The sequence below is a fragment of the Mustela putorius genome, unplaced genomic scaffold, assembly GCF_011764305.1.
Source record: "Mustela putorius furo isolate JIRA1106 unplaced genomic scaffold, ASM1176430v1.1 tig00003854_pilon_pilon_pilon, whole genome shotgun sequence".
In the NCBI taxonomy this organism is placed as follows: Eukaryota; Metazoa; Chordata; class Mammalia; order Carnivora; family Mustelidae; genus Mustela; species Mustela putorius.
Window position 1 is genome coordinate 4,375,626 of NW_025422006.1, and position 17,740 is coordinate 4,393,365.

Here is a 17,740-nt window from a genome sequence, read left to right on the forward strand (position 1 = left end):
CCTAAACTCTGATATGAATCCTGAACCTGAGTCCATCTGACCTCATAAAGCAACAGTGAAATAAGTCAGAGAAAAACTATTACTGTATGCTTTCCCTTATACGTGGAATCTAAAAAATTGAAATTCAGAAAGAACAGATTGGCGGTTGCCAGAGTGAAGGGGCAAGGGAGGCTAGGTGAGGGTGATCAACAGGTACAGAGGGGGAAACAGAAAATAAATAAAAGCAACAAGTGTGAACACTGAAAGTCAACACACTGAGGCTTGTGGAGCCCAGAAACTGTAAAGGAGCTTCGGTCTTTGACGACATCATTGTGTCACTGAACTAGGAAACTAACTACCTTTAGAATTTTTGTTGTGTGAAGAATTAGTACTTAAGCCTTTCATAGCTTGAATTTCCATTACTTGCAGCCAAAAGCATTTCCAATGGATACAGCTCGGTTCTCTGTGTCTTTCTCCTTTCTAAAGCTATGCATCACTCAACATTTATTCCTGGTTAAGAACTCTACAGTTACTATCTTTGAGTCATGCAGCAACCCCAAAAGGTAAGTGCTACTATTCCCATTTTATCTATGCAGAAACTGGGGTTTGTACAAATTAACTATCTTGTCCATGGTCCTACAGACCTGGCATTCTAAGCCAGATTCATTTGATTCCAATGCCAATCGTCTTAATTACAGTGCTCTAAAACCTCTTAGCCGTGTAGAAGTCTAGCTGCTCTGGTTAAGTTCTATGCTGTATCATTCAAGGAGAGCAGTTTATGCTTCCAGGAATACACATACTCCTAATGCTCCACATTGAGACCATTAGGTATTTGAAGAATTAATGGGCTTAAATTGGCTAACTGCAAAATTAACAAGATAAGCTTTCTTTGTTACTATTCTGCAAAACCAGGAGACACTTTCAACTCATTGCAAACAAAAACACTCAAGTCAATTCATTTCTTGGCAGCACAAAGGACCTGATAAATTGCATTATTAATAATCATCTAGGGCTTAGGTATGTGATTTTTTTTCCTCTCCCTTGTGAAAAGACAAATGTACAGTAGGGTTTACATGGATGTGTCTGAGAAGATATGGGGTACTGGCCTTAAAAAGGAAAATGTATAGTTTCCCTGCTGAGCTGGGAGTCAGCTTGTCCCTCCCCCTCTGCCCCTCCCCCTGCTGTGCTCTCCGTCTCTCAAATAAAATCTTGGAAAGAAGGAAATAAATAAATGTACCCGTTCCAGGTATCGTGTGGCACGCTGTATCTCTGCTCTCGAGCATTTACTAGGGAACTGATGGGTTAGGGAAAGCACCCCGGAGGCAGCCTTGTTGCCTTTGGAGTCAGGCTCATCCCAGCAACTCTGCTGTGTTTCCCCTTGTTTCCCCATAACGAAGGGAAAAGACCTACTTAAGGGAGCTGAAATGCAAACATACTTACACTACTTAAGGCAAACAGTAAGCACTTAGTAAACTTCTACGTGCTGAGCGGAGGGACGGGTGCCTGAGAGGTAACGGCGACCCGCCTCGGTCTAGGGAATGACCAGGGCAAAGCTTGAACAACAAGAAACGGTGCGGCCTGCCAGGCAGTAAAATCCGATGCTGGACACACCTGAGATCATGTCCCCAACTCCTCAACGTTTCAGGTGGCCAAACGACATGTTAGTGTCCAGACCCCCGGAGCCCGTGAAAGAGACTTGATTTGGGAAAAGATCTGTGCACATGTCCTTAAGTAAGGGCCTTCGGATGAGGTCATCCTGCATCGTCCCCGTGGGCCTTACGTCCAGTGGCAAGGCCCGTCGCCAGATGGTTCGCTTCTCCACCTTCGAGCGGGGATAATGCCCTAACCGCGGTCTCACTTCCTGGGCTGGGCCATGGGGTCCCGGCCGGCCGGGGAAGCGAGCAGCCCTCGGACGTGACAGTCACTGAGCGCTGCCGTCCTCGTGCGCCGCGCTGAGCCCTTCGCGCATGACTTATTGGTCTCCGTTTTACGGATCTGGTAACCAAGGCTCGGCGAAATGCAGTCATTTGCCCCAAACCACACGGCGAGCAAGCGGGGTGGGGGGGGGCGAGTTCCGAGATTTTATCCTCCACGCTAGACTGCCAGAGGGGATACAAATGAAAGCTCCCTAGCAACGTCCATTGTTTCGGCTTTAGCTCAGGCGCCACCCGACTCTACTTCAAGAACCCACCACTGGGCGAGATACCGCCTTCCTTCCCCCGGCCGGGAACGACAGGGTTAACGACGTCACTTTCAGGGGCCTCTGTGATCCGCGGCTGCCCGACGGGTCCTTTCAAGGGCCAAAATTCGCGTGTGGCGCCTATAGATGAGGTCACGCAAGCGGACCAATAGAAATGCCCGATTTCCGTTTTCCTGGCGAATTCCTATTCCTTTAACCCCAGCTCCGCTGCGGAAGAAGGAAAAGGCGGGCCCGGGGGCGGAGCACGTCGAGGAAGCGGAAGCGGCGCCGCGGAGCGTGTCCCCGCGCCGGCCTCGGCCCCACGCCTGCCTGGGCCCCACGTGCGCGGTGAGTGCGGCGGGGTCGGCGGCCGCTCCTGGGGCCCGGTGCTGCAGGGGCACGGTCTCTCCGAGCGGCCAGAGCGGGCACGGGAGCTCGCGCCTGTCCCCTGCCGGACGGTCTTCCGTGGCCTTTCCCGTTCCGGGAGTTGGGGGGGTTGGCGGGAGCTTGGCGGCTGCCCTTCCTACGGCTTCGACCTCGCAGGGCTGGGTTCGGCTGGACTCCCTTGGCCTGGTGAAGTCCGGCGGGTGCTGCCTGCGGCCCGCCTCTCTGTCGGGCGCTTGGCACACCTGCCCTCCGCCCTGCGCGCGCTGCGGGTCGAGTTTCCAACCCGAGGGAATGTTCGCTGGGAAGGAAACGAACTGGGGCCCGGGGCGAGGGTAGGGGAGTCTGAAGCGGTCTTTAAGCTGAGACCCAAAGCAGGACGAGGGGCAGCTCTGAAATCTGGAAGCCCGGGGAAGGCTACGTTAAGCAGAGGCAGTACCTGGGGCTAAGCTCCTGCGGCGGGAGCTGTGGAAAGGGGGCCGGTGTGAGGTAGGGGTTCTGATGGAGTTAGAGGGGTGGGGCGGTTCTCCGGGCACCACGACGACCGGTTGAGGTTTTATTTCCATCCAGTGCGGAAACAGGCCGGTTTCTGTCCTCATCTGTGGGGAGCATTGGAGGCTTCTAAGGAAGGAAGGAACAGGAGAGACGCAGGTTCTGTTTTGGAATTGTGTAGAATTCTGATTATTACTGAGTATATAGGGAAGGTTTTGATGGTTTGGATTAGGGTGGTGGTAGTGCAGGTGCAAGTTGGAGAGTTAGCGGTATTTTTAAAGGGATGCGAAAGAACTTAGGGAAGGCTTGAACATAGCCGACAAGGGAGAGAAGAACGTGAAGGGTAGATCTCGGGTTTCTCCCTGAGCAGTGGAGTGGATGGTGTGCCGCCGGCCGAGAAGGGGGAGCGTAAGATGGGTGTGACAGATGAGGGTGTAGTTGTTTGACGGTGTTTTGCAGTGGAGATACAGTTAACAGTTTCATTCTGGACTTACTAAGGGCTAAGTGCTTGTAAGAGAAGCAGACGGACGCGTCAGATAGGCGGTTAGAAATGCAGGAGAAGTTCCTAGTGGGAAACAGTTTGGGAGTCCTCAGCATAGAAAGCTTCGGGATTGGACGAGATCACTTAGGGAGACATGTGGAGAGAGGGGGGAAGACTTGAGAAATGCCAGTGTTCGGAGGTTAGATATCGACTGTGTCCCTCTGTCAGAGGACAGTGCTGATCCTGCTGAGGGCGTGGGATCAGTCACCGGTCCTTCCATGTCCAGGAGGTCTCTGCTCTTTCCTTTCAGAAGGCAAAATTAGGCTGTATGGTTTTGAACACTTTATGTATAATTCAGCGATAACACTGAAGTGTGCTGTATTTTTATTTTGTTTGCTTGTATTCCACTACTTTGAATTTCTTTTTCATGTTTTTTTTTTCAGCCTAGTAGCTTTTCAGCACATAGTGTGTTTGTAGGCATGGTATGAAGGTCCGTGGTGTGAAGTTCTAAGAAGTTCATCCAGGTGTTCCAAAAAGGATTAAGAAGGACAGTCACTTGGGAAAGGAGGCATATGGAGGAGAAATGATAAGAAATTGTTATTTAAGCTAGATTCGAAGAAGGGGTAGGGTTAATATTAATAGAATGGTTTTTAAGTTTGGATCCTGAAAGAGAACTGAGGAAGTTTGGCACTAAACTTGATTGGCTTTGAATGCCAGTGTGAGTTTGAAGTGTTTCCTGGAGTCAGTGGGAAACTTTTGAAGGTGCTGGAGCAGGAAGGTGACTTGAAATTGGTGACTTTGTGGAAGATTGATCAGGCAGCTGTGTGTGGTCACAGCAGAGGAGATCCACAGCAAAAACCAATCTGAGTACGAGATACAGTGAGAAACAATCTGAGTGCGAGATACAGCCTGAATCAGGAATAGAGGGAAGGAAAATAGAAAGAGAGAAGGAAAAAAGAGGAGACAGTTGTGAGAGCCACGGGAATGTGATGGTCAGATATGATGGTACAGAGTCCCCAAGCAGATATAGTTTGTTACGTGAAAGAAGCAAGACGCAACAGGCCATACGCAGTTTGGTTTCATTTATATGACATATTTGAAAAGAGGCAAAACTAGAGGGGTGGAAAACAGATCAGTGACTTCGTAGGAGAGCCAGGACAGGGTGATTGCAAAAGGCCTCCACTGGGGACTTTTTGGAGTTAGGAAACTGTTCTCCAAGGTACTGTGGGGAGGAGATGTGACTGCATGTCTCAGAATCAACACTGTATACCGGAGTGTGCACCTGACTGCAGATGAGAAGAAAGTCAGCCAGCATGTCTGGAAACAGAATGCAGACTGCAAAAAGTAAATCTAACTGGTACAAACATATAAAATAGCTTCACTCAGCAGGGTGGTAGGGGGAAATTGACCTAAGTAATTTTGAAAAACAGTATTTTGAATTAATATTGTGAGGGAAAGGAAAAAAAGCTGTAACTAAACTCCGGTTGGTAAGTTTGTTTACCATAGCCCTACAGTTGCGCCTTCTGAATCTGCTGCACAAATCAAGGGTGATCCTGGGAGGCAAGTTTCTCACTGTCAAGACAAGTTACAAGTAAAGCAAGAGGGGGAGACTAGAATGAATTAGAGTTGGATACATTAGGAGAAGCTTATTTCGTAAAGAAATAAGAGTCCTGTGTCCACACTGGTTAGGGTACAGATGCGCATTACCAGCTCTTTCCGGTGGAAATAGCTAGAAGCAGTGACAGCAAGCACACCTAGCACTGAGATCATACCGTGCTCAGTAAAGGGAACCGGGTTCCTTGGAGAAATGGCTGATTTCAGGGCTAGTCGGGGAAAATAGAAGATGAACTTAGAACTAGTGCTAGGAAGTAAGGACAGGAAAAACAGGACAGGTCATGTCACCAAGACACAGAGCAACCTGGGTGACTTCCCACCGGCCAAAGCTGGAACAGTTTGAGCAGCAAAGGATTAGGTTTTGCACCAAGTAGCAAAATATGTGTGAGACCATACTGATGTCAATAACTGATTGAATAAATAAATGGAGAAGCGACAAACTTTCCTTACAGAAAAATAAAAAATACTAGAGGTAGACATAATGAGAGAAGGGGAAATCACCATGAGAAACCACAGTGACGGCTGCAGGCGGGATCCACTGGAGAGCACTAAAATCAGAGGGTGACAATTAGGATATTTGCATAATCTCAAAATGTCACCCCAAATATTTATCAGTTGCTCCGGTGATTTTAACATACAGATTTTTAGTGAAATTCTTTAGGACTCCCTCCGCCCCCCCCATCCCCCAGAAGTGGAGGTTAATTCCCCTCTCCTGGTAATGGGCTGAACTTGGTGACTTGCTTCTAATAAGTATGGAAAGGGAGAGATGGTAACTTCACAGTAGAAAAATCTGGCAAACACTGCCTTATCCAAGGGATCAGAGTTAGTATCACCAGTGCGGGCACTGTGTGTCTGCGATGCTCTTCAAAAATGCCCATCACACCAGTCTGATGGTGAGTAACTCTCAGGCAAACCCCAAATGGTTTTTCTGCCAATTGCGTGACCAGTACTATTCAAAAGTGTCTCGGTTGTGAGAAAGAAGACCAGGAAACTGTCCCTTGATGACTAAATGTAGTATATCCTGGAACAGAAAAGGACTGGCAAAATCCAGAGTACTGGTACCAAAGTATTGTGCTAATGTCGTCTCTTGGGGTGGGATGTTAACTTTAGAGGAAGCTGAGAAGGGAGCTGGAGCTTTCCTTCTGTTTCTCTCTCCAAACTCCCCTCTTAAACTAAAATTATTTCAAAATAAACAGTTAAAAAACAAATGTACAGAGAAAATCTATAAATGATTGCACTTTTAGATGAAGACAAGCACAGAAGAACTAAGAAATGCAGGTGTAGTTATGATAAAGCAGCCAAGTGATAAAATGACACTACGGTTACCAATGACTGAAGGAAAAGGTGTGATTCCGGGGCCATTCGTGGTGAAGAATAACGGTGAAGCCTACACTAAGCTGCACTTTCTAGAGAGTTCTTTGGAATCTTACTGGTCCCTTGAGATGTTTCAAGGAAAAGTGAGTCAGCTGGGGTTGGAAAATCTTGCGTACTTCAGCCTGTGCTTAGTTTTCCAGGTATTTGAGAACCAAATGAAAAGAATCTGAAAAACCTTTCTTTAAAAAACCTAGTTAATTATTTTCATTAAATTCACTATTTCTCAAATCTGTGCCGTCTTTGAACCCTTCTTTTTTCCTTATACCCACTAATAATCTTGCCAAAATTAGTTGTTCTTGGAAAATTTCAACGTCTTGGAGAATCTTGGAAAATTCTTGTTTTAGAAATACACAGTATTTAAAAAAATAGAAATACATAGTATTATCTAGAATTTCTCAGGTCTCCTTTAGGGGGTCAGCTTTAGAACTTTAGAAATCAGTTGAATGTACAACTTTGGAATGTAGAGAAATAGCCAGATGGTCTTTGCTCTTGATGTAGTCTCTGCTTTCAGGAGCCTTGGTTAATTAAGGGGTTTTCTGTTGTGTGCCCTGTGCACGGTGAAGTCTCTGTACCCAGAAGTGACGTGTTAGGTTTCCTCTAAATGAAATACGAAATATCCCAACATAATCTTACTTTGGAAGGCACTCAAAATTACTGGTCACCTCTAAAAAAAAAATAGCCAATTGAACATTGAATATTAGAAGTTTTTGTTATAGCTATACTGGGTTACATAGGGGACTTGTAAGCAGTCTTGGATTTTCTTTCATTAACATGAATATTGGTAAGTGCCTATTTTTTGTTCTGGACTTTTTAGGATGGAAACCAAGAAATCAAATGGTGATGTCGTTGCTTTCTCATCACAAAGCTGTCCTAGATTATGGGAAACACAACACTGAATCATAGTTAACCTAAATAATGGTCTGTTTTTACCCAGAGCTGTTGTTAAATTGTTGTCCCCAAATACATCACACACTAGCCAAGGTGTGTGTGTTCTTAGATTTTGTGTTGCTGTCTTTTTTCATTTTTAAAATCTTCGAAGCATGGATTGTGTAGTTCCTGGACTCATGGGCCCATGGTGGACGCGGGTGGTTTGTCCTGCATCTATGAAGGCCCTGGACTAAGTGTGACCCTGGTTGATGCCACTTCCTGGCTGAGAACAACCCAGTGATCCTTTTGGGGTTTTGTTTTTGTCTTCCAGAACTGCTGTGATGGAAGTTAAAGGGAAAAAAAAATTCACAGGAAAAGGTGCAAAGACATCACAAGAAAAAAACAGAGTTCACAAAAAGAATGGTAAGAGAGCCATAACAAACCACGCTTCCTCTAGGATGTGGCCCTATAGTTGGAGGGAGTGGGTGGCGGGATGAGGAGGCCTAGAGCAGATGCCAGTCTCTTTTCCTGGGTTGGGATTTGGAAAAAGCAGGAGTTAACTGTGTCCCAGTTTGCATGTTCCCCATAAAACTAAGACATTTTAGAAATTGCCGGGATAATCAGAGGATGTTATGCTCAGGGGAGATCTCTCATCTTAGCTGGGAATGCTGCTGCCACATTTTCTTTATTAATTTGCTGTTCGATAAATTGTGCCTGATTAATGCAGACTACTGGAAAACCAGCTTTCATCGTCAGTGGTTCTAACTGTGCAGTCTCTATTATTCCATCAGGTGTCACTGTTGCAGAGCGGAAAAGTCAGGGACTCGTCAGTGGCCTAAATGATTCCTAAGGCATCTACGGATTTTTTCTTGAAACAGTCGTAGAGCTTAGCTATTATAGTTTTCTCCTCATTTGTTAGCTACTTCATTTGCAAGCTTGAATTAGCTAGTGATTTTTATCAAATAACTGTACTATATATAGGCTTTGAGGAAATTTTTCCAAAACTATCAATTCTGAGAAAAACTAAGGTCTCTAATTTGATATGCTATTTAATAAAATAATAACATCCTTAACATTTTTTAAAATAAATTAACATCTTTAATTTTAATTTGATATGTGATTTAAAATGGCGTTTCTAAGTTTTAGGCGTTCATTTTAATTTTAGATTCGTTGTTACTGAATAATTGAAATTTATGCATGAAGACTTGAACAAGAAGTCATTAAAGTAGAATACAAGATATATAAATAATAATTTATCTTCTTAAGTGATGTTAACGTGCTTAAAACAGAAAAACATCTGATTGACGATAACAGTTAACCAAAGCATTATGGGTTTTTATTATGCATTTCTCTAGTTTGTTGATTTTCTATAGTGAATCTGTATTATGATTTTATAAATCAGAAATTTATTTGAGAGAGAGAGAGAGAGAGCACCCACATGCAGGTGGTAGGGGAGGGACGAGGGGTTGCAGAGGAAGAGAGAGAGAATCTTAAGCAGGCTCCACGGCCAGTACCGAGCTGGACCCGGGGCTCGATCTCATGACCCTGAGAGTGTGACCTGAGCCAGAATCAAGAGTCAGACACTCACTCAACTGACTGAGTCACTGAGGCGTCCCTAAACCAGGAATTTTAAATTTTGTTTTTACTTTTTAAAATCCAGTTCTCCGTATTCGAGAGTAGGACACAGTAGGTTTCCCTAAGGAGTGTGTAATTTTATGTGACAAGTACAGCCCAGTGAATGAAAGAGATCTCAGCGCAGGATCACTGAACGGCGTTGGTGATTATTATCCCTAGATTCTGGCTTGGCAAAGACGTTTCCAAGGAAAGCTGGCAAGGAAGCTGGACCTAAAATCACATCTAAGAACTTCGAGAAATGTGCTGTAAAACCTGGGAAAAAAGGTGTCAAGCAGTTCAGAAATAAGCAGCAAGGGGATAAAACACCAAAGAACAAATTCCAGCAGGCAAATAAATTCAACAGAAAGAGAAAATTCCAGACGGACGGTAAAAGTGATGGTAAGCACCGATTCCTTCAACATAATCTTTGTGGAAGCCTTGTTGGCGCCCGCACTGTGGGGTGGTGCTGGGGTGCTCTAGAGGTCTGGTAGACGCCCCATGCTTGTTCCTTGACAGGCAGCATTTGGGGTGGTGAGAATAAGTAAGCCCCAGAAAGCACCTTCCCCAGTCAGAATTGTCTTCTGGTGCCTGGAGTACCTTCCTTCCCAGACCCCTGCTGGACTCTCCACGCTGTGGAGTTCGGATGAGCTGGAGCGACTTTGTGCAACAGAACATCCGTGAAACATCCCTTTCTGGACGCCGAATTTTATTGGTTGATTGAATGATTCAATGAACAAATATTTGAGTTTTCTGTGCATTTTGCCAGGAGATGGGAAAGAAGAATTGTCACAGCCCATAGGGGTGTAGGTGCCATGTCAGCTGGAGCTCTTGGCATGGCATTTTATTTTATTTTATTTTTAAGATTTTATTTATTTGACAGAGATCACAAGTAGGCAGAGAGGCAGGCAGAGAGAGAGAGGAGGAAGCAGGCTCCCTGCTGAGCAGAGAGCCGGATGAGGGGCTTGATCCCAGGACCCTGAGATCATGACCTGAGCAGAAGGCAGAGGCTTTAACCCACTGAGCCACCCAGGCACCCCACTGGCACGGCATTTTAAACACACACACACACACACACATATTCTCACGTGAAGACCTGTCATGAGGTAGCCCTAGTTCCTTTTCTGTGGGAGTGATGTTCCTGACGTGTCAGGATGGATCTCTGCTTTTATTTTCTCATATATTTGCATGTCGGCACTGAAGGGGATTGGGTATTGGAGGTCCCTGAAGCTTTCATGTGTACCGCAGCTCGCCGTGGCAGATGTCAGGGCGCCCAGAAGCTGGTGGAATTAAGTGAGCTCGGTCAGGGTCAGCCCTTCTGTTCTGTGTGGTACACGATACCCTGATACGAACAGGAAATACGCCCTCTGTTCGGGCAGTCTCTGGTTACCACCGGGGAACAGATAAGTAAGGGGAATAATGAAGAACGTTGTAGTAAAGCGTATAGCCATTAGAAATTATGTTCTTGAGAAATAATTTAGTTTTGTGGAGGAACGCTTACAGTAGAATAATGTTTCGGTGAAGCAGTGAGATTCTGAATTTTTAAAGATTAATATAAAACATACATAGGATGGGGCGCCTGGGTGGCTCAGTGGTTTGGGCTGCTGCCTTCGGCTCGGGTCATGATCTCAGGGTCCTGGGATCAAGCCCCGCATCGGGCTCTCTGCTCCGCAGGAAGCCTGCTTCTCTCTCTCTCTCTCTCTCTCTCTCTCTCTGCCTGCCTCTCTGCCTACTTGTGATCTCTGTCTGTCAAATAAATAAATAAAATCTTTAAAAAATAAAATACATAGGAAAGTGACAGGAAGAAAATAAAATGTTACTACTTCTGCGTCGGTTTTGAGATGATAGGGGAATTTTGTTTTTTGCATTTTCTAAGTTGGTTTATAATGCATGTGTTTTCTAATCTGAGGAGGGAGACGTTTAGAAGGTGGTAATTCCCCAAAGGGTTTCTCAGAGGACACTCAGATAAATAGTACCCATTTTATTAAGTTGTTCTTTGTTTGGCCTTAGTGGTTTTTTTGATTCATTTGGTAAGATACTTAGCTTTTGAATACCAGAAAGCTCTAATGGAAAGACACTGGACTTCCAGAGCATTACTCTGTAGAAAACTGAGACATTTGGACTAGGTACCATCATGAGTAAGAGGCAGCAGACCACGAAGCTTCGGGGTTGTCTCTGGGTTTCAGCCCTGGTTCCACAATTGAGGACTTGTGTGACCTTGGACAAGGAACAGAAGGAATTTCTTAGTGCCTTTGTGAGAAAGGTCATGTTAATAGGGTTGTTGTGAGAATTAAATGATAGATAACAACACTCAGGGTACTGAAAATTTTCATACATTTTTCCCTGTTTTAGTTTGGACTGATTTTTGTTTACATTAAGAACTAATTTTGTTTATAGTGAGAACTGATTATACCTAAAGTCTGAGGACTGTAATGTTTTATAGTAGAATTTTTATTTCACAATTGAAAAGGAAGCTTAACATTTTTCAGTTGCTTTCACAATCCTTTTTTTTTTTTAAGATTTTATTTATTATTTGATAGAGATTACAAGTAGACAGAGAGGCAGGCAGAGAGGAGGAAGCAGGCTCCCTGCTGAGCAGAGAGCTTGATGTGGGGCTCGATCCCGGACCCCGAGACCATGACCTGAGCCAAAGGCAGAGGCTTTAACCCACTGAGCCACCCAGGTGCACTCTGTTAAGAGTTGATATGTAGCTGTTGAATGAATGAGTGGTTGTTTTCAACCAAATTTAGAATGTATAAACTGCTCAGGAAATGAAATAAAAGTCTGAGTTTATAGGAAATGATATTTTTACAGCGAATGTTGGTCCTGATAAGTGATTGCCCTGTGTGCCTCATTCGTATTGGTTTGTGGTGTTCAGAATGTTAAATGTAATTTCTGAAATGACCAGAATAATTTCTCTAATGACTAGAATCAGCGGCCAAGAAACCTAAATGGGACGACTTCAAAAAGCAGAAGAAAGAACTAAAGCAAAGCAGGCAACTCAGTGACAAAACCAACTATGACATTGTTGTTCGGGCGAAACAGATTTGGGAGATCTTACGAAGGTAATGCTACCTTGTGGCATCATTATTAGTCCCTGGAGAGCACGGAGGGCTGCGTGTGCCCCTCGTGGGTAGTGAGCCGTCCTACCCGGACCTGGCGTTATTCAGGGAGCCCTCAGCACTGTGCTAGGCCCATTGGTGTGGGACGTCCGCTTGTGGCAGGAGTGTGCGGGGTGACGTGGATGGGGTCAGACACGCTTATGGAAATGGGTGAGAATGAAAATGGATCGGAAATGCTTTCTGACAGAGTTCTGAGAAAAAGGAGGATAGTCTCTTATCTGCTCAGTTTTGAGATACTTAAGTATTTGGTATCGTGGACATGTTTTATTATTTTCCTTACTTCCGAGGTTCTGGCTGCGAAGATTTAAATTGATGCATAAAATTACACCTTGTGAGATGAGTTCTTGTCTTTGAGAAAATTGCTTTTCTCTGGCTGTTCTGGAGTAGTAATTTTAATGTCAGAGGTTTGCTGCCTCCGAAGAGAAAATCACACCTACCTCGGTGAATGTACGCTGGTAGGGTTTTTAGTTTCTCCTGTTTAAAATAATGTCTTTACTTAAGCTCTGTTTCCCTCTTTATTCTCATTTATAGAAAAGACTGTGACAAAGAAAAGAGAGTGAAATTGATGAGTGATTTGCAGAAGTTGATTCAAGGGAAAATTAAAACTGTAAGTAGGGCAGGCTCACAGTTGTCTGTGTTAACAACTGAAATCGACTCGCTGTCAGGAGGGGTTGGGTGACCATTCGTGATCTGTGAAGTTGTTTTAAATGTATTTGGCCACAGATTTCAAGTACCTGTTACAATATTCACTAAATAAAAAATTTGATAGTTGGGACCTTACTGCTGAGAAATTAGTAAAATATCAAATATTTGGCTGTGTCACTTTTTTCAAAAATTTACTTGCGGTAAATCAGTGTTCTTTAAAGTTGCCTTGAGGAATTTATTAGAGAGTCTTTCTCTGAACTCCGTATGCTTCCATATGTTCTAAATTGCTGGTTTTTTGAATATATGATGTTAACAGATGATTACTTCTTTCATCATTGCTTTTACAAACATCATACAGAGATCTTTGAAATACAGATTTGGGAGTTTAAACTAATTTTCAATGTTGCTCCTAAATTGTATTTTATAATAAACTTCTGTTGACGCTTGTGTATTTGGGTAAATACTTAGCTGACTGTTCACTTGTGAGACAACAGACTTAGTAGCTTTGGGGACCCTGGAGGGGTAGCCTTTGCCAGACCACATACGTAGGTCTAATCAGATGCTGTTTTGCAGTTTGAAGTCTTGAACTACGCAAGTTCCCAGCAGTTGTTTTCGTCTTTATTCAGGAAGAAGTCTTTTTAGGCTAGAACTTCTCAGTTCCAGCAGTAGTCTGTGATCCTTGATTCATGAGTATTTTACACTCAACTTTCCCAACTACCCTTCGGTTAATACTGCATGGCCTTGGGAGTGAAGGTGGTGTTCAGATCCTTACTCTGAAGCTTAAAATGTGTGTGCCTTTGGGCAGTAACAACCTCTGTATCGATTACTGTGTGCTAGGGGTTGCATAACCATCGCATACTTTGTCTCCTTTAACTTAATGTCTTTGTCCATGAGGGACATTTGATACATCTGGGATTCAGAGAAGTTAAAGTTCATCCCCTGGGTCATAGGGATAGTCTGCTCCTTAACTTCTCATAAACTTGCTTTTCTCATCTGTAAAATGGGCATAGCAACAGCACATTCTTTTTTTTTTTTTTTTTTTTTAAGATTTTATTTATTTATTTGACAGAAATCACAAGTAGACAGAGAGAGAGGGGGAAGCAGGCTCCCTGCTGAGCAGAGAGCCTGATGCGGGGCTCGATCCCAGGACCCTGAGATCATGACCAGAGCCTAAGGCAGAGGCTTAACCCACTGAGCCACCTAGGCGCCCCGCAACAGCACATTCCTAAGGTTCCTTTGACATCTAAATGAGGAAAATGTACTTGAAGCATCAGTCCTGGTTATGTAGTAAGTGATCAGTATGTACAAAACAGCCATCTTTTTAAAAACTTTTAGTTTTATCAAAAATATCTCTAAACGTTCCTTAAGGAAATTCTTCTGAAATGCATGGTATGTATGATAGGTGGCAAAACCAAAGGATGTCATTTTGTACAATTGAAACAAGCATTTCTTCTCCCGATCAAGCTCAGTTTGATTTTATCCATGAGGACCCTACCTTTTGACTAGCAAGGAATAATAAGAGCAGTAGCAGTAAAACATAATACTGTGATAAAGACACCCATCTTCAGAGAGAATCAGTGTAAAGGCCCAAACTGGTCTTTCCTGCAGATCGCGTTTGCGCACGATTCCACCCGTGTGATCCAGTGTTACATTCAGTACGGGACTGAAGAGCAGAGAAAACAGGCGTTTGAAGAACTGCAAGGTATTTCTTTTATGCGGAAGATTAATTGTGATTATTCATACGAAGTCCCTTTTTCTCTTGAAATACCCAAGACTGCCCTGGAAAATAATTCTTACTGAGGGAAAGCCGTGTGTTCTCTGTAGCACCTTTTTTGTTTTATTTGTTCATGGCGTGAGACAAGTTAGGAGAGCTGTCGGTGTTCCCAGGATTGTGCATTTTTGTGGTTCTTTGCTTCTGGGGGACTGTAGTGAGGCTAGCCAATCGTTGTAAATGTATTTTGTGTTTCAGATGATTTGGTCCAGTTAAGTAAAGCGAAGTATTCCAGAAATATTGTGAAGAAATTCCTCATGTATGGGTGAGTTGTTTTATTTATAAAATATATCGTCACTGGTTTTTTAAAGGCCCCAGGCAGATGCTTGTGATGTTTCTGGGGCGGGGCACGTGATCTTAAAAGCAATTATTGAAGTAATATAAACGGTGGCCTTGCCTTCAACACTCTTATGAGGGTATTTTGATGCCCTGGAAGAAAAGGTGACCAGTATTTAGAAGGTGGAGGGCTAGGAGGGGGAAGGGGAGGAGAAATAGTGGCGTTAGGGTTAGAAAATGTCAAGACAGGATGGTTTCCTAAATTAGCAGGAATTGCTACTTGTCCTGACTTCTTTTTTTGAGCATAAGGTGCCATAATGTGCTCGCCAATAGTGAACAAAATTTCCAAGTATTTCGGGGTGTAAAGGAACAGTGTACTACAGGGAAGGGACACCAGGCACCTACTGTGTGCCAGTCCCAGTGCCTGTGCACCCGAGGTCACTCGGCCCTCGCCCCAGCCACATTCTTTGTGTCCTGTGACCGAAGAAGCTGCATCCTAGAGAATTCCAGTAACTTGCTCAGGGTCCCTCAGCTGCCCGGCAGAGTCTGGTCTCCGACGCCGGGAGCCGGCTGGCTGCTGCGGAGGCTGGCAAGCTGGAGGTGGCCTTCTCCCTTGCGTTTCTCCGGGGGGGCCCAGCAGCCAGCATTTGGATGGGTTGGGCTCAGGGCAGTTAGGGTTTGTGGCCGCCCGGCTTTCTTCTCCCATCACTGAGCTTTTCCTGCCGTCGCACTGGGCTTAGGAGTAAGCCACAGATCGCAGCGATCATAAGCAGTTTTAAAGGCCACGTGAGGAAGATGCTGCGGCACGCGGAGGCGTCCGCCATCGTGGAGTACGCCTACAACGACAAGGCCATCTTGGAGCAGAGGAACATGCTGGCCGAGGAGCTCTACGGCAACACGTTTCAGCTTTACAAGGTGACAGCCCAGACGTTCTGTGAGCGCTCGCTCTTTCTCCGTGTGCTGTGCCTGACTCTGCAGTGCCCTGTTCTCAGGAAGTAGTTTTGCTTTGGCTGGTCCGTTAAGACACTTCCTCCCACCGTTTGTTCTCTTAGACGGTTTCGCTGGTGTGAGCCAGGTGGTCATGCTGACGGCTCTTCCTCCCAGAGCACTGTCCCTAAATCCCCTTTAAAACCACATTGTTACTCCCTCCCAAGTGCTCTGTGTAGTGCTTCGGTGTGTCCGTTTTCTGACGGACTGGGGGGGACGACTCTTAGTAGGTAGCAAAGCTTTGTACCCGCCCCCGGCTCTGGCTGAAGTGCCTCGGGCTCCCCATTGCTGCCTTCCGTGTGTCTTCATGGTGTGGACTGTGCTTCTCGAGTTTGTGTCCAGGGAGGAAAGGGAGCACAGAAAACCAGTCTTGGATGTAGTACAGGGATTGAATCAGAAGGAGGCCAGGAAGGGGACTAGGACAGTTAAAGGGTCTGTTTCAGACCCTGTGACATAAACACACCCCTCTGTCTCCAGGGATACGGATTATTTCCTGGCTTGCCTCCCCTAGTCAGGTTCAGCTCCTGCTTTGAACTGAGTGCTTTACTGCTTTTGTGACTCCCGCAGTAGGAATATCCCCCTAATTACAAAGCGTATGGTGGCAAGAATTTGTGAGCTGACTACTTGATCTTAAGATTAAGCACGTGCTGGCACCTGTCGACTGGTCGAATTGGTCAGCTGTTTGGGCTGGCTTTTTAAATACATTGATGGGTGTATAGAGTAAAAATCAGACAATCGAGTTACTCCATGAGTGTATCTACAGCAGGCCTTTCATTATATAAATAAGGGAAATCTGAAATTTATATTAAGTTTATTTGAATTAATTATGTTGAAGAAACTTGATTAAACCTAGAGGGGTTTGATTTTTCTCGTTGTAGTCGGCAGATCATCCAACCCTGGACAAAGTATTAGAGCTACAGCCAGAAAAACTACAGCTGATTATGGATGAAATGAAGCAGATTCTAACTCCAATGGCCCAAAAGTAAGAAAGCTGATTTTGTCTTTTCTTAGCATTTGAAAGAAAGAAATGTTATATAACCCTCACATAGAAAAGGTAGATGGTTTCCCAAATAAATTGTGCTAATGACATTGGATCCTGAAATTTAGATGTTCAGGTGTGTGGCCTTCTTAACATTTGCACCGTAGTGGAGTGGTTAAGGTGTAGCCTTTGGGACCCAAACTGCCCAGGTGGGAATCCTGGTGCCCCCCTCACTTACCAACTCTGTGACAGCCGGGTGACGTAACCTCAGCTTCCACATCTATAAGATTGGGATAATAGTAGTACATGTTCCATGGAAGCTTATGAAGATTAAAAGGGTTAATGTTTCCAAAACACTCAGAAATAGTGCTTTGCCCATAAAGGCAGCCGGTGTCTGAGATGGTCCATGTCAGCCTGATACCTTCGTGCTGCGACGGTCTGCCTCCACTGTACGTCTGTATCCCGCAAGCATCACACGGGGAACCTTGCGTCGGTTCGGGCCTGTTGCAGTTGCTGGTGCTGTTTCGTTCTGTTCATGTTTTAATTGAGCTAAAATTATTTTATGAAGCTAAGCATTATGAAGGGTCCTTGACAGAAAGAAAATAACTGTAAAAAAGCCGGTGCACATAGGGATTTCTGATCACATGTCCGTTGTTGGGTAAAAGCATAGATGTCCTTACTGAAGATGGTAGAGTGTACTTGGAATGATGATAAGTCTTGGCCGACTAGATACTAGAAATTTGTATGCTGGTTTTGATTGTAGAGGCTACTAAAAGATTTAGAGGCTAGAAGGTGGTTTTTTTTTTTTTCTTAATTCCTAGTATATTGCTGAAGGATGTATTCTGTCTTACGACGTTACATTTGCTAAGCCATTTCATTGGCTTTGAGTATTTTAGGACGACTGAGGCTGCCTCAGTCTCTGTTACTGTATGGAGTGCTAGATCTGACACAGTCTGCCTTCCCTTTTCTCTCTTTTCAG

The 17,740-nt window shown here is 44.6% G+C and overlaps 1 protein-coding gene across 2 annotated transcripts in view; it reads left to right on the plus strand.

Moving 5' to 3' along the window:
• Positions 1 to 2,362: 2,362 nt before the first annotated feature.
• The window catches only part of PUM3 (pumilio RNA binding family member 3), a 49,857-nt gene continuing 34,479 nt past the window's right edge, over positions 2,363 to 17,740 (plus strand). For both annotated transcript variants that reach the window (XM_004766202.3, XM_045065036.1), the window contains exons 1-9: positions 2,363 to 2,506; positions 7,702 to 7,793; positions 9,165 to 9,383; positions 11,911 to 12,046; positions 12,635 to 12,710; positions 14,357 to 14,450; positions 14,718 to 14,784; positions 15,536 to 15,710; positions 16,661 to 16,764. In XM_004766202.3, coding sequence (XP_004766259.1) covers positions 7,712 to 7,793; positions 9,165 to 9,383; positions 11,911 to 12,046; positions 12,635 to 12,710; positions 14,357 to 14,450; positions 14,718 to 14,784; positions 15,536 to 15,710; positions 16,661 to 16,764 — 953 coding nt within the window. In that variant the 5' untranslated portion in view covers positions 2,363 to 2,506; positions 7,702 to 7,711. The remainder of the gene's footprint in view (positions 2,507 to 7,701; positions 7,794 to 9,164; positions 9,384 to 11,910; positions 12,047 to 12,634; positions 12,711 to 14,356; positions 14,451 to 14,717; positions 14,785 to 15,535; positions 15,711 to 16,660; positions 16,765 to 17,740) is intronic.